Below are 15,315 nucleotides of genomic sequence, written 5' to 3'. Positions count from 1 at the left end.
ATGTTGGGTAGATAATGTTATATCTTTATCCTTTTTTCTCTTGCCTTTAAATTCCATTACTTTTGCTTTAAAGTTACAAAGTTATGTTTTTAAGGCAATTATAAGAAGAAAAACAGCATATTTTACCTGTACCACTTACTTAACCATTTGTGATGGTTCATTCCTGAAAATTTCATTTTGAATTTGGTATCATTTTTTAAATTCTGATAATTTCCTTTTACATTTCTTGCAGTGTATGTCTGTTTTCAACAAATTGTCTTTTGTTTATATAAAAGTCCTTATTTTCACCCTGTTTTTGAAGGGTATTGAATTTTCAGTTGACAGTTTCTTACACCTTGAAGATGAGTTCTTGCCTATGTTGTTTCTGAGAAGATGTCAGCCTTTATTTGTATTGTTCCCTTGTATGAATGGTTTGGTTTTTCTCTGAGTGCTTTCAGGATTTTATAGTCATCATTGGTTTTCAGTAGTTTGGTTTTGATGTGACTAGTTAGTTTTCTTTGTATTTATTTTGCTTGGGGTTTCATCTGTAAGGGCTTTGCTCTCTCTCCCATCAAAGTTACGGGATAGTCTTCCATTAGTTCTGTAAGTTTTTAAAACTTATTTTAAATTTTATGCCCCATCTTCTGCTTCTGGGACTCCATTTGTACCTGTGTTAGACTGTTTGTGATTTCTGGCTGGAGAAACTGGGTGCTCCTACCATTAAGTAAGATTGAAAATGCAGTGTGTTTACGTCTATTCTCCAAATATAGTTTATTAAATTTGACGGTTAAGAAGTGATTGGTGATAGAAAGTAGAAAGTGGAATCTGCACAAGGAAGACTTGAGGAGTAAACAGGAATTGAAGAAGTAGAGAAACACTACTTTCTGCAGTTCTGTGTTTGTGTTTTATGCTCCATAGTTATGTTTATGACTTAGAGTTTTGTTTCATTTTTAGGCCTTTATCATAAACAACTTCCCTCTCTTACCTCTAGGAGGATATGAGGCACTCTGTGACATGATTTATAGGAGCATAATTGCACAATAAATTACCTATGGTGGTTACAGGTGCTAATATCCTTGGATTTGTTATTTTAATACTATCTTTTTTCCCCCTTTCCAGTTCAAAGCAGTATTCAACGATTTCAAGAGAAGTTTTTTATTTTTGCTCTGACTCCTCAACAAGTTAGAGAGATATGCATATCCAGGTAAGAGGAATGTTTGGAATATATTTCTCCATGAGTATTGGTGTATTATTAGTCTGCTAAGGCTGCCATAACAAAGTACCACAAACTGGGTGGCTTAAAGAGCAGAAATTTATTTTTTCACACTTTTGGAGGCTTGAAGACTAAGGATGTTGGCAGATTTGCTTTCTCCTGAAGCCTCTCTTGCTCTTGGTGGATCAGTTGGTTAGTGTCATCCCAATACACCTAGGTTGCAGGTTTGATCCCCAGTCAGGGCATGTACAAGAATCAACCAATGAATGCCTAAATAAGTGGAACAACAAATTGTTGTTTCTCTCTCCCCTCCCTTCTTCTCTCTCTCTCTCTCTCTCTCTCTCTCTCTCTCTCAACTCAATTTAAAAAAATGTACATGATTAGTCCAAAAAGTCTAGTATTCAAATAATATGGGGTTCAGAAAAAAGAGAAAATTGAGAGGAGGAAATTACCAAGGAAGTAAAATGAATGTAGGTTCATGTAGTTCGTGTCCATCGGGGGCAAGGTATTGAGTGAGTTTTTGTAAATTGGAAGTACTTTTAATCTTGGGGATAGTAATAAGCCAGCTAACAAACAAGTAAATAAAATAAAATAAATAGTATATTTATGTCCAAAACCATATCATTAATGTAAGTTTTGTTATTCGGGGATAATCCCTTGCTTGAAATCAGCATTTATTAAGTGTTTTATTAGGTACAAACAACTATATTATGTGATGTGACCCCTTTCTACAAGTTGCTTATAGTCTTGTTAGTGAACCAGCTTATGTACATAAAATGATCATTGGCATTGCGAGGTGTCATATGAAAAGAGCCAATTCAATAAGGATAAGTGAGAGCTGATTTATAGGAGGAGATCACTTTTAATTAACTTTGGGGGTCTGGGAAAACTTTATTAGATTGTTGGGTGGGCCTTTGAAGGAAGGAGATTATTTACAGTAAGTAGGTTTAAAGATACAGATTCCAAGATAAATTTTTAAACCATTTTTTTGAAGTTTGAACTTCGTTGGATGTATTAACTAATCAAGAAATGAATGACTAAAATTTAAATAATTAATTTCAGGTTACACTTTTAATCATATTCTGGAGATGGGTGGTATTGATGGTTGTACCATAATGTGAATGTACTTAATGCTACAGAACCATACACTTAAAAATGGTTAACATTATACATTTTTTAATGTATATTTAACCACCAATTTTTTTTTAAGTATTGATTAAAAATAATCAATACTTATTTGGCTATTTGCAATTCTCCCTCCAAAGAAAACAAAATAAAACACATACACATGTATATAAACCCCAACCTTTTCAGAGTTCTAATCAAATCGTAAAACATCTTCTTTCTAAGTGGAAGTAAAAGTTTGGTATCCATTACTGTGTTTTCAGTATTTATCAACATTTTGGTAGTCTCTATGTGACCTCCTCTCCACATTTTTTCCTGCAGTATTTTAAAGCAAATCACAGACATCATATAATTTCACCCAGAAATACCTTAAAATGCATCTCTGATTGTTAACACAGTCACACTAAAAATTAATAATACCTTAATATAAAGGTGTCTAGCCTATATTCAGATTTTCTGAGTTGTTTCAATATTTAAACATGGCCATGTATTACTTGGGACTTTCAAGATTTTTTTTTACTTTGATGAAGGTTATGAAAAGTGAAAAAAAAGAAACTGTACAGGGAACCAACGATGATGGGAGGGAAACTGGGACTCAAAGCAATGGTTTAGACCAGGATGAAGAAAGAATAATTCAAAAAAATGAGGAGAGGCTTAGGAACCTCCAGGACATCTTTAAACATTCCAACATCTGAATCATAGGGGTACCAGAAGGAGAAGAGAAAGAGCAAGAAATCAGAAACTTATTTGAATAAAGAATGAAGGAGAACTTCCCCAATCTGGCAAAGGAAATAGACTTCCAGGAAGTCCAGGAAGCTCAGAGAGTCCCAAAGAAGCTGGACCCGAGGAAGCACACACCAAGGCGTACCATCATAATTACATTTGCCAAGATTAAAGATAAGGAGAGAATCTTAGAAGCAGCAAGAGAAAAGGAGACAGTTACCTACAAAGGCGTGCCCATACGACTGTCAGCTGATTTCTCAAAAGAAACCTTGCAGGCAAGAAGGGGCTGGAAAGAAGTATTCCAAGTCATGAAAGGCCAAGACCTACATCCAAGATTGCTCTATCCAGCAAAGCTTTCGTTTAGAATGGAAGGGCAGAGAAAGTGCTTCTCAGATGAGGTCAAGTTAAAGGAGTTCATCTTCACCAAGCCCTTATTATATGAAATGTTGAATGGACTTATCTAAGAAAAGGAAAATGATCCAAACTATGAACAGTAAAATGACAACAAACTCATAACTATCAACAACTGAACCTAAAAAAACAACAAAAACAAACTAAGCAAACAACTAGAACAGGAAGAGAATCACAGAAATGGAGATCACATGGAGGCTTCTCAATGGGGAGGTGGAGGGGGCAATTGGGGGGAAAGGTACAGGGAATAAGCAGCATAAATGGTAGGAAGAAAATAGACGGGGGGGGTTAAGAACAGTATAAGAAATGTAAAAGCCAAAGAACTTATATGTACAACCCTGTGCTTGGCATACAGTAAATGCCTACTTTATATCTGATAAATGAGGTCAACATATGCAAGTTCCCACAACTGTGACACTGGCAGAGAATGAATGTCAGAAGATGCTTAGTCTTTACTCATAGTGTTTTGTGAAGGTACTTAGCACATTGCGTTTCCCAGTTTGTTAATTTCTCTTACTGGAACAAAGTATAAATCCTTAGTGAGCTATTAAAAACCATTTATAACATGCTTCCATTTCTGTCTCTGTGTTCATGTTTTTGTCACTTCTCTTTCTTCAAATTATATGTTCCCTAACATAACAGGATTCTGCTGTGTAGTTCTGGTCAATCCTCAGCCTTTCCTTTGGATGAGAATCACTGCACTAATGATACCACTGTGACTGATAAAAGCATGTCTCTACTTTAAGTAGAAATAAGCAGAACCACTGCTGTACAAATCCTGGTTTCTAATTTTTTGGACCCTGTGATTACTGCCTTGAACTTTTGAGACAGAACTAAATTTCTCTCTTTCTGGAGCACTTATTTTTCATAATTTTCTTTTGTATTTAGCACATTTTACTTTAGTTGTGTATATCTGTTAACTACTGGCATTATAAAACTTCTGAGAACAAAACCAAAGAGGTGTTACTAGCCTTTGAAGCCCTTGCTCCTAGACTGAAATGTTTCCTGATTTCAATGAGTGGAATGATAATGGGTTACTCATAAGAGCTCTATGTTGTCTAGCATATAGGGATGTTTTGAATAGGCATTTTAGAAGGGTGGGGACCACTACTGGCAAGGGAAACAGAGAGCAGAGTTACTAATAGTAGCCAGCTGCTCACACAGATTAAGCACTTCTTATATCTAGGTACTTTACATGGATTATTAACACATTTAACCATCACAACTTCATGAGGTAAGTGCAGTAATTTTCCATCTTTAACAGATGTAAAAACTGAGGACAAGAAAGGTTAAATATCCCTGACTGGTGTGGTTCAGTTGGTTGAGCATTGCCCACAAAGCAAAAGTTTGCCTGTTTGATTCCCAGTCAGGGCACCTGCCTGGATTGAGGATTCAGTCCCTGGTCGAGGTGTGTACAAGAGGCAACGCTCGATATTTCTCTCTCACTTTGATGTTTCTCTCCCTCTCTTCCTCCCTCCCTTCCCCCTCTCTAAAAAAAAATAATATTTTTTTTTAAAGAGAAAGGCCCTGGCTGGTGTGACTCAGTGGATTGAGCACTGGCCTGCAAGCCAAAGGGTCATTGGTTCGATTCCCAGTTGAGGCACATGCCTGGGTTGTGGGCCGAGGTCCCCAGTGAGGGGCACTCAAGAGGAAACCACACATTGATACTTCTCTTCCACTCTTCCTCCCTTCCCCTCTGTCTAAAAATAAATAAAATCTTAAAAAAAAAAAAAAAAGAAAGAAAAAGAAAGATTAAGTAATCTGCCCAAGGTCATATTGTGTGAGGCTGTAGAACTCAAGCTGGTCCCTATTGTGCTTCCCTGCCTTCCAGGGAATGTAGAGAACTGGAAACAGTGATAATGGCCCAGTCAGAGCAAGATGAGGACTAGGTGTACTCTGAAGAAAGGACTAATCTCTAATGATATCCTCTCTGAAAAGTCCAAGATTTATGGTAATGGCCCAGGACATTACTTCTTAAATTGTTCATAGGTGCCACCTGGGGATCTTGTTGAAATGCACATTTTAATTTTGTAGGTCTGTAGTGGGGCCTGAGATTCTGCATTTCTAGCAAGCTCCCAAAGAGTAACTTGTGGATTCCATTTTGAATGGCAAGGATTTGGAAGGTGTCGCTGCTAAAGATGTTTTATATGGGACTGTGTCAGGTTCTCATGTAGAAATTCTAAGAGATTCTGTGTCCTTAATTAGATATGTAATTATGAACTTGCATGGTATAGAGTAGCAGTTGTAAACTCCTTTTATCTCATGGCACACATAAACTTAATTACTAAAATTCTGCGGCACACCGAAAAATATGTTTTGCCAATCTGACAAAAAAAGGGGGTACGTATAATTTTGATTGATTTACAAAAAAAAATAATAATAAGTTACCTACCTTTTTTTTCTCCAAAGTGACTTTTTAAAACATCAAGGGCCTGTACTTGTATATAAGGGTTTCTGGCACCAAGAATTAACCAATCAAATGCATCCTTATTATGCAACATGATCAGTAAGATGCAACTCTATTGTATGACCTATATATTTATAGTTCAAGACAGGGCATTCACACCAGATGGCTATTGTTGTGGCTGTTGTCATTTTTTAATTTGACAAATCTAAGGGAAAAGGTCAGGGCCCCTGACGGGATCATCAGGTGTTGCATGGTTTGGAAATTCTTGTGGCACTGAGTTGAAAATTGCTGGTGTAGAGATACTGAGACTCTTAGCACCAGTTCTTTATCCAGGCTCCACATTAGATTCACCGGAGCAGCTGTAAAAGCTAGCTACTAATGCTCAGACTGTACTCCAGACCAATAGGAATATCTGGTGAGTGGGCCTTTATATTTTAAAAAATTAGCAAGTGATTAGAATTCTTAGCCACGTTGAGAACCACTATAAGCAATTAATTTATTAACCTCTTTTAGAACCTAGGGGGCTGTTTTTCATGTTAACCAATTCTGTTGTGTATTGAGATACATGCTGCAATGTGAAAGTTTCTGTGAAGTGAAAACACCCTAAAATTACCATAAAAGCATGATTAAATATTAAGTAAATGAGGGTTATCATCACCTCAGTGTCTTGATTAAGGCTTGTGCTATTGGTATGCTAGTGTTCACCTTTTAAGAACTAAGAATAAAAATACTAAGGTTGGTTTTTTTTGTTGTTGCGGGGGTTTTTTGTTTGTTTTTTTCGGCGGTGGGGGGCAGGTGTGTTCCTGTGAATTATCATTGTGCTTTCTTAACCCAATTTCTTTCTCTTTTCAACAGGGATTTTTTGCCGGGTGGTAGGAGGGATTATACAGTTCAAGTTCAGCTGAGGTGAGTTTGAAATTTTCTGTTGCTTTAATTAACACTTGCTAATAACTGTGCATATATCTGGAACTTGTAAATACATAAACATGTTTGAGTATACTATTTAAGAATGCTTTCTTTTTTCTTTAATGCAGACTTTGCTTGGCAGAGACCAGTTGCCCTCAAGAGGATAACTATCCCAATAGTCTATGTATAAAAGTAAATGGGAAGCTTTTTCCTTTGCCTGTAAGTTGTTTTTTATTCACCAGGAGGTGGGGTAGGGTAGGTAAAGACTGATTGTAAGTAAATGAATTATTGGTTAGATGGTGGGTATATGGGAGCTCATTACACTTTTCTCTCTTTTTGTATATGTTTGAAATTTTGAATAGTAAAAAGATAAAAGACATCTTTGAGGGAGTTGGGAAATTGGAATATAAACTTTAACTTAGAAAATTTTAAAAAATTATGGCTAATTTTGTAAGATTGTGATATTTTTTAAAGGTCTTAATGAAGAAGCTATAAAGGTATCTCTGAGTCAAATGGCACATCTAGAATTTGCATTTAAATACTCAGGGGCAAAGCCAAAAGTATATATATGTGAGGTGTGTATTGTGGTATGAGCTGATCGTGGGACCAGAAGTGACCAAAGCACAATTAGCAACCTGTTAATTATTGAAGCTAGGTGGTGGGTAATTATTGTGTCTCTACTTTTGTATATGAAAATTTTTAATAATGCAAAGTAAAAGTAAATCTGGGTTGGTAGTATTAAAGTAGTAGTGGTAACTTTTGTCAGAAGTGCAAGTAAGATGGGATGTGGACCATGGATTTTTGGGGTGAGGATGGGTACTTTTCTAAACTTGTAAAATCTTTGATAACTTTTTTAAAAAGTCATTTTTCCTCTTTTGGATTGATGACCTTTGGGCAAGAATCTATGAAATAAGACAAGATCCTGTATCTGTTTTGGAGAAAATATTTAATTGCCTGCAGAGAATTAAATTTAGTTTCTTTCTTACGGTTGTAGGGCTATGTGCCACCACCTAAAAACGGGATTGAACAGAAGCGCCCTGGACGCCCTTTGAATATTACGTCTTTAGTCAGGTTATCCTCAGCCGTGCCAAATCAGATTTCCATTTCCTGGGCATCAGAAATCGGAAAGGTAAAGATTCTGTCCCCTGGGCAGCATGAAAGTAATCCCACTAGGAGTTGATTTATTTTTGCTTTTTCTTAGGCTACTAGCTCCAGCGTGTTTCATTTTCTGACTAATTTCTAAAAAGCAGTAATTTCCAATTCAGGGGTGGAGGTGTGGAGATTCTTAAGGTTAAAAACTTTAAGGTTTCCTGAGTATCATCTCTTGACTTTCCTGGGAAATAAGTATAATTACAATATTTCTTAAGGTAATGAATGATTTAATCATAATTGTGTTTAAATAGCATGTTAAGAAACTGGAAACTTGGGGTGATGTTATGTATTTATGCATAGGAAAAAAGGAGCTTTATTTAGCTTTGGGGAAAACAGTTAAATTATGTTGTGATGAAAAGTTATCTGTTTCAGCATTTATATAAATAGCTGATACCTTAAATATCATATGGGCATCTCCTGAAAACATTTATTTAGAATTATATCATTTCCTCTAACCTTTTGGTTGATGAACTGGTTTTCTGCTGATTCTTAGTCTTAAGGTGCATTATCTCAGTTTTGAGGTACTGATTAGTACAACAAGGGATTTTCATTTTAGAGCTGCTTATTCATTTGCTGGGGGGACGGAGGTATAAGGGGACTAAATGGCAATGGAAAAAATATAATAAAGATTATATAAAAAACAAAAGAACCAAAAAAAAGAAAAAGAACTACTTGTTTATATAACTGAGATAATAGAATGACAAAAAATTTCAGTTAATTTCTGAACATAAACTTTAGTGTTGCTATAAGAGAAAAAAAGATACTATTTTCCATTTTATGGATAGAGAAGTTGAGTTATATGTTTGTAGCAAGAATTTTTTGGTTTTATAACCAGTAATTACAGAGCTTATACATAAACAACAGTATTTTTGTATTAATTTTTGGACTATAAAGATACTATCATTATCTCTAATGATTGTTCTATTGAGCTCTCGTTTCTGAATTTTACTATATGGTGTAAGTGTACACCATGGTGATGGTGTAAGTTACAGTAACTGTAACTTACACCATCATAGGGCACTGATTTCTAATATTTTTCATTTGCCTGAACTGAATGTGCATTGCAGTGATAAAGGATTCAGAAAAGCTTGGTTTAGTGCCAAGTTGATCATTGTTTGATTTTGGCAAAGTTTCTTGTATCCATGAGGCCTACTTAGTATAAAGAATGAGTAAAATCTTGAGAATGGGTTTTGTATACAAATGTAAGGGACATTAAATGAGCAAGGATTAATGCTTTAAAGCTTAGTGAGAGGAATTTGAACAGAACAATATATTTTTTGAAATGATTATTAAGTTTCTGATTTTTGAGTAGATAATTGTAGACATTGAAGACCTAGTAGCTTTTTTCTCTTTGCCACATAATGGGAATAGTATTTTTCCTTGTAATTAAAATAATTAATTGACTGAGATTTGCACACTAATTTGCATATTCAGATATTTTTTAAAAATTGTTTCAGGACATTTAAAATAATATTTAAAATAATTGGTTTGGCAACTACTAAAACTTTTATTGTTGAGTTAAAATTTTTTGTTTTAATTTATTGATTTTAGAGAGAGTGTGAAAGGGGTGGGAAGGGAAAGAGAGAGACATTGATTTGTTATTCCACTTTTATACATTCATTGGTTGATTCTTATATGTGCCCTGACTGGGGATAGAATCTGCAACCTTGATGTATGCGGATGATGCTCTAACCAACTGGGCTACCTGGCCAGGGCCCGCTTATTATAGAATTGATTGAATTTGTATATTTAATGAAATGGTAAGATCTTAGCATTTTGGTATAAAATTACATTTCACCCCTTTATAGCTCTATAAATAGCTAATGAAGGTTCCTTTGTTCCAGATCTAAGAGGTTGGGGACTGGATGCTTGTGTTCCAGCCTTGTCTTTTTTATTTTTTTACCATTTCTTCATGTGTCTTACATACTGCAGTAGGTGCCCCTTTCCTAGTAAAATGCCCATTTCAAAACAGGAGTTAATTTGTCAGTTTCTCTCAAAAGAAAGTTCATTTGGGGCTTATTTAAGTGATTGCTCAAGGCCATAAAGCAAGTGGTCTCTTATGCCAGAATCAGAACTCTGGATTTGAAGTGTTAATTCAGACCACTGATGTTGAACTTTCTGCAGTAGAAACCGTTTTTCAATGAAAATATTGTGAAAGCTCATTATGTAAAAACAGAACAGTTTAATCAGAAGTTGGTGTGGAAGGGTAGGTACATTCTCATTCATACCACGATGGTCCCTAAGATACCAGTTTTGCTAAATTAGGAACATTTTGAAAGCTACTGATCTAAACTATGTTGTCTTTCACATGGATGTTTTAAAGTAGTGAGTGAGTGAGAAATACCTTTAATATGATTGAGCTATCTTTTATCTTTCCTAAAGGAGCTGAGTTGATTTTTTTCCCTTAGCAGTCATTGACCTTCCTGTGGAACTTATTTTGAATGTTATTTTTAGAAACCAGAGGTTCTTAGACAAGTATTTTATGTAAATAGACCATTATCTCTTGTCTTTAATACAGATTATCTTTCTTTGTAGAATTACTCCATGTCTGTATATCTTGTACGACAGCTCACATCAGCCATGTTATTACAGAGATTAAAAATGAAAGGTATTAGAAACCCTGATCATTCCAGAGCACTAAGTAAGTAATGTTTGTAAGACTGAGCATATGAGATGCTTTAATGGAAAAAAAAGCCTCACATATATATACATATATATATCAATATAGGAATAATTATTAGAAACCTAAAATGAATATTGAATTAAAAATTCTCTTAAGAACACAGCCCTATATATTGGAAAAACCCTTCTCTTAGAAACTACTCCCAAGAGGATCAATTTTAAATCCCAACTAGTCTCATTTGGGGCCTTCTCATGAAAATTTACTTAAATAAATATCAGGTTTATGGTAGTTTTGAGTATTAATGTATACATTGGCTTGAGAATAGGAATGCAAGTTTTCAAAACCTCCAATGTTTAATAGAATGTACATTTAAAAAAATTCTAAACAATAAAAAGCTTTTTTTTTTTTTGGCTAAAGAGAGGGTGATGTCCACCAGTAATAGTATTTGCCTTCTGAGATGTTTTGTTTTGTTCTTTTATGATGTACAATAATAGGTAGAAAAGAAAGCCTAACCCAAACTGTAAATAATTCAGTTCAGTAACTAAATTTAATTGAACAAAACATTTTTCTGAAAAAGAGAATGTTTTTCCCCCGATTACCTCCCATACCACTGAATGAACCATAAAGGACAAAAGGTTGAAAAGGGAGCCAAGTAGGGCTTTTGAAATGGTATTTTGTTTCTTTTAACTCAAACCATTTCTAATCTCCTCAGACAGCACAATATTGACCTTCTTGCCTAGACCTGGAAGCTCTGGAAGTTAAGGAAGTTCTTTCCTACTTTTTCTTGCCCCATTCCCGTTCCACTGTCTGCAGTTCCAGTCCTGTTCTCCCTACAATGGTTTTGAGAATTAGGCATCTGAAGGCAATGCATATATTTATTAGCTTCTATATGCAGTTATCTGGTGAATGAAATCGCAGGCACATTACCACATCCATTATTTTTTCGTTGTCAAAGGAAGTATAAGACTATCTTTCTGTTTACAACCTTAATAATTGTTGGAACCAACCAATACTCCGTAATAAAAACTGTCATGAATGTGTGTTAAAACAGCATTGAAGCTTAGAGTAACTGCTGCTTTCTAAGTTCTTTTCCTAATTGTTTTGTTTTTAAATCTTAAGTAGCTTTATGTTTTGAAACTCTGCTTACCTGCAATTTTATTTTTAAATTTCAATTAAACGTGATAAAGAATTTGTAGGTTTGGAATTCTTTAACCTAATACTGGAAGTATGATCGTCTTTTCAATATATTAATACTTAATGTTTTGTTTCTTTGTTTTATTTTTGTAGTTTGTTGATCTGTTCAAAGTGTTTGAGAAACTTTAAATAAGATGATTTATATTTCTATAATTCTGTTCACATGTCACAATGAATTTTAAAAATGTTTACTACTATTTTTCCTTCTTTTTAAAGTTAAAGAAAAACTTACTGCAGATCCCGATAGTGAAATTGCTACAACTAGTCTTCGGGTATCCTTGATGTGTCCTGTAAGTAAAGCAACAAAACATTCTGGGATGTTTTACTTTTTATAACTTAATACTTTTCCCATAAAAGAAAGTGTGATAATGACTTTGATAGATTAAATTTTGCCATTTTTCCACTGAGGAATCTTCATGATTAAGCATTATAATTCCAAAGAAAGGCAGTGACTAAACAAGAATAGTCCTGAGAGGATATTACTGGGTTGGCCAAAAAGTGTGTTTGTTATTTCCCCAGAAGATGGCTCTAACTAGCACTTAGTTGTCTTTAACATCATTTGAAACAACTTTGTTAGGTTGTATTGTGACAGCTGTCGTATCAGCGTGCATTTTTTAAAACTTAATCAAAATTGGTGAATTTTTGTGTAGCCATTTTAATATTGAAGACAAGAAAATAGGCAACTTTTTGGCATATTATGCTTTATTTTTTTCAACAAAGGTAAAAACACAAGAAACACAAAGAAAGATTTGTTCAGCATATGGAAAGGTCCTGTGACTGATCAAATGTGTCAAAAGTGGTTTGCAAAGTTTCACGCTGAAGATTTCTCACTGGACAATGCTTCATGGTTGGGTAGACCAGTTGAAGTTGATAGCGATCAAATCGAGACATTGAGAATAATCAACATTACACCACGTAGGAGATAGCTGACATACTCCAAATATCCAAATCAATAAAGTTATTAGTGAAAATGAAAAATTTGTCTTTATGGAAAAAAATAAACAGACTTCTTGGCCAACCCAGTAATATTGAAGAGGCAAGAGAGCTTTAGGTTCAGAATAATCTGTTACAGTTAATGCTGTAGATAAACTACAGCTAATAATAAGCATATAGAGAAAGTTGCTTCTTTTATCAAAATAAAATTGGTAGGACCTAATGAAATGCTAATTGATGGTTCTGCTTTAATTGAGGTAGAATGTGTGAGTGTGGGAGATGTCTTTTTTTTTTTAAGATTTTATTAATTTATTTTTAGAGAGCAGGGAAGGGAGGGAGAAAGAGAGAGAAACATTGATGTGTGAAAGAAATGTTGATTGGTTGCTTGGGGACCTGGCCCACAACCCAGGCATGTGCCCTGACCAGGAATTGAACCAGCAGTGACCTTTTGGTTTTTGGGATGACATCCAACCCAGTGAGCCACACCAGTCAGAGTAAGAGATGCCTTAAATTCATTTGTAATGTACTTCTAAATTGCACAGTAATTTTTACTTTGTATCTCCTAACTTAGAGACTATGGGGAGAATTGGTCAGCAGCTTAGGTCCTCCTGTGTGCTTGGTACTGAGCTAATTGTGGGAGAAAACACTGAAGACTTGGTGAAAAGTTTTTAGAAAGTTAGTAGTCCAGTTTGAGAGAGAAAAACAACTGACATGAAAAAGCAGAAGACTGTACTTACCACATATAGTTGTGCTATTGGAGTACAAGAGGAGAGATGGGAAAGGTCAGGAATAGTAGGTGAAGGCTTCTTTAAAATCAGTACTGTTGGAGGGGACCTTCCCATATGAAAGGGACTTTATTTGGAATCAGGAATTTATAAGGTAGTGTAGGGGGCATTTGGTGACCAGTCACCATTGTGAGAAATAAGCAGGGTGGGGCAAAAGTAGGTTTATAGTTGTGAGTGTGCAAAACAGAGTTTATTCTTGGGTTATTAATGTATCATTTTTCCATACAAACAACTGTAAACCTACTTTTGCCCCACCCTGTACATTTTTTTTAAATAGAGAAAGAATTGTTTCAGAGAAAGGAGTAATTTGTCAAGTTCCTATTAGGTGCTCCTTGTTTTAACTGCCTTAGCAAAGCCTGTGTTGTGTGGGAGTTGTTTTCAGTTAGCAGGTGAGGAAACAGAGACTGAAAGATTTGGTAACCCAGGTCACACAGTAGTAACTAGGAGAACAAGGATAAACATTTTGGTCTTCTGGCATCATTCTAGTTCTCTTAACACTGTACCATATTGCCCCATTGGGCTAACATAAAAATTCCCTGATTACATGTCCACAGTTCTACCACCCTGGAAAGCAATGTTTGTATATATCTTTCTTCTGAAGCTTTTTAAAATCATTAACTTAAATAACTTACCTTTATTGAAAAGGGATAGAGTTACATGAAATTGGGATTGCTTAGAAACTGCAATTCTGTAGTTGTAAAACCCAGAGAGAAGAAGGCCTGTAGTTCCAGTAAGGGAGGATATTACTGCCCTGTGGTGGGGGCAGAGGCCCTATGGGCATGTGTTTGGACCCAGGACCTTCTCTACGCTTTAGCTTTGTGCAAACCTTCAAGGTTACATTCCGATCCGTCATATATCCTTATCAGTTGTGATATCTTCATGTGGTGGTAGCTTTTATTGTACTGATATATGTGGAACAAACACCAAGTTGTATTATGTGACGGAAGGTTCAAAATTGTGTGTGTTGCATGCTGCCATTTGTGTGAAAATGTGTTTTAGAACACACACTTGGTTACGCATAGAACATCTATGAGAGGATATAGAAGAGGTGGATTGCAGTTGTTCTCTTTTCTAAGTAGGGGAACAGGTGAGAACGAGACATGTTTTCATTGTATATGGATCTCTTCCTACCTGTTAATTTACATGTTACCTATTTTCATAAAATGAAATGATCTTTTAAAAATTATAGGGCAGCCAGTGAATACTAATAAAATGGAAATAAATTCTGGTTTGAATTTTTTCATTTTGATCTTCTTGTATGGCTTCTTAATACTTTTTTGACTGACTCTTCCCTTTGAGGTTTTGTTCTCCTTTCTGAAATGGTCTCACTTGTGTTCTTTCCTGCTTGTAGTTAGGGAAAATGAGGCTGACAATCCCATGCCGAGCAGTGACTTGTACACATCTGCAGTGTTTTGATGCTGCTCTTTATCTGCAAATGAATGAGAAGAAGCCCACCTGGATTTGTCCTGTATGTGACAAGAAAGCTGCCTATGAAAGTCTAATTTTAGATGGGTAAGTATGTGCCAGCGTAAATATTAGCTTTGTCTCCATTCATTACAGCCTCATGTAAAATCTCCTGTAACATAAAGTCCAGATGTTTGTGTTTTCTGCTTTATACTTAGTTATACTCAACCTTATTTTTAAACTGTGGCTAGTGGATCTTTTATCTTTATGATTTCTCTTGGGGACAAGAGGGAGAGTAGTTTCCTTTTCTTTTTGCTTCCCAAAATCATATTTCATAGCTTGTACAAAAGAGGGGATGGTCTACTTCTTGATGTCATTTTGCTTACCTAGAACTTTGTGAAGAGCAACTAGGGTTTCTGCAAAAATGCAGACAGAGCAGGCAATAGGGTAGATAGAATTA

The 15,315-nt window shown here is 35.3% G+C and overlaps 1 protein-coding gene across 7 annotated transcripts in view; it reads left to right on the top strand.

The window, feature by feature from the left end:
• PIAS2 (protein inhibitor of activated STAT 2) overlaps positions 1–15,315 on the top strand; it is a 74,107-nt gene that overhangs the window by 35,102 nt on the left and 23,690 nt on the right. For all 7 annotated transcript variants that reach the window (XM_053913345.2, XM_053913342.2, XM_045187965.2 and 4 more), the window contains 7 exons: positions 1,099–1,183; positions 6,714–6,764; positions 6,893–6,983; positions 7,759–7,893; positions 10,452–10,557; positions 11,950–12,023; positions 14,803–14,963. In XM_053913345.2, the coding sequence (XP_053769320.1) occupies positions 1,099–1,183; positions 6,714–6,764; positions 6,893–6,983; positions 7,759–7,893; positions 10,452–10,557; positions 11,950–12,023; positions 14,803–14,963 (703 nt within the window). The remainder of the gene's footprint in view (positions 1–1,098; positions 1,184–6,713; positions 6,765–6,892; positions 6,984–7,758; positions 7,894–10,451; positions 10,558–11,949; positions 12,024–14,802; positions 14,964–15,315) is intronic.

Source organism: Desmodus rotundus, chromosome 10, assembly GCF_022682495.2.
Source record: "Desmodus rotundus isolate HL8 chromosome 10, HLdesRot8A.1, whole genome shotgun sequence".
Lineage (NCBI taxonomy): Eukaryota > Metazoa > Chordata > Mammalia > Chiroptera > Phyllostomidae > Desmodus > Desmodus rotundus.
Note: the sequence above shows the minus strand (reverse complement) of the source record. Positions and strands in the feature narration are given on the sequence as shown.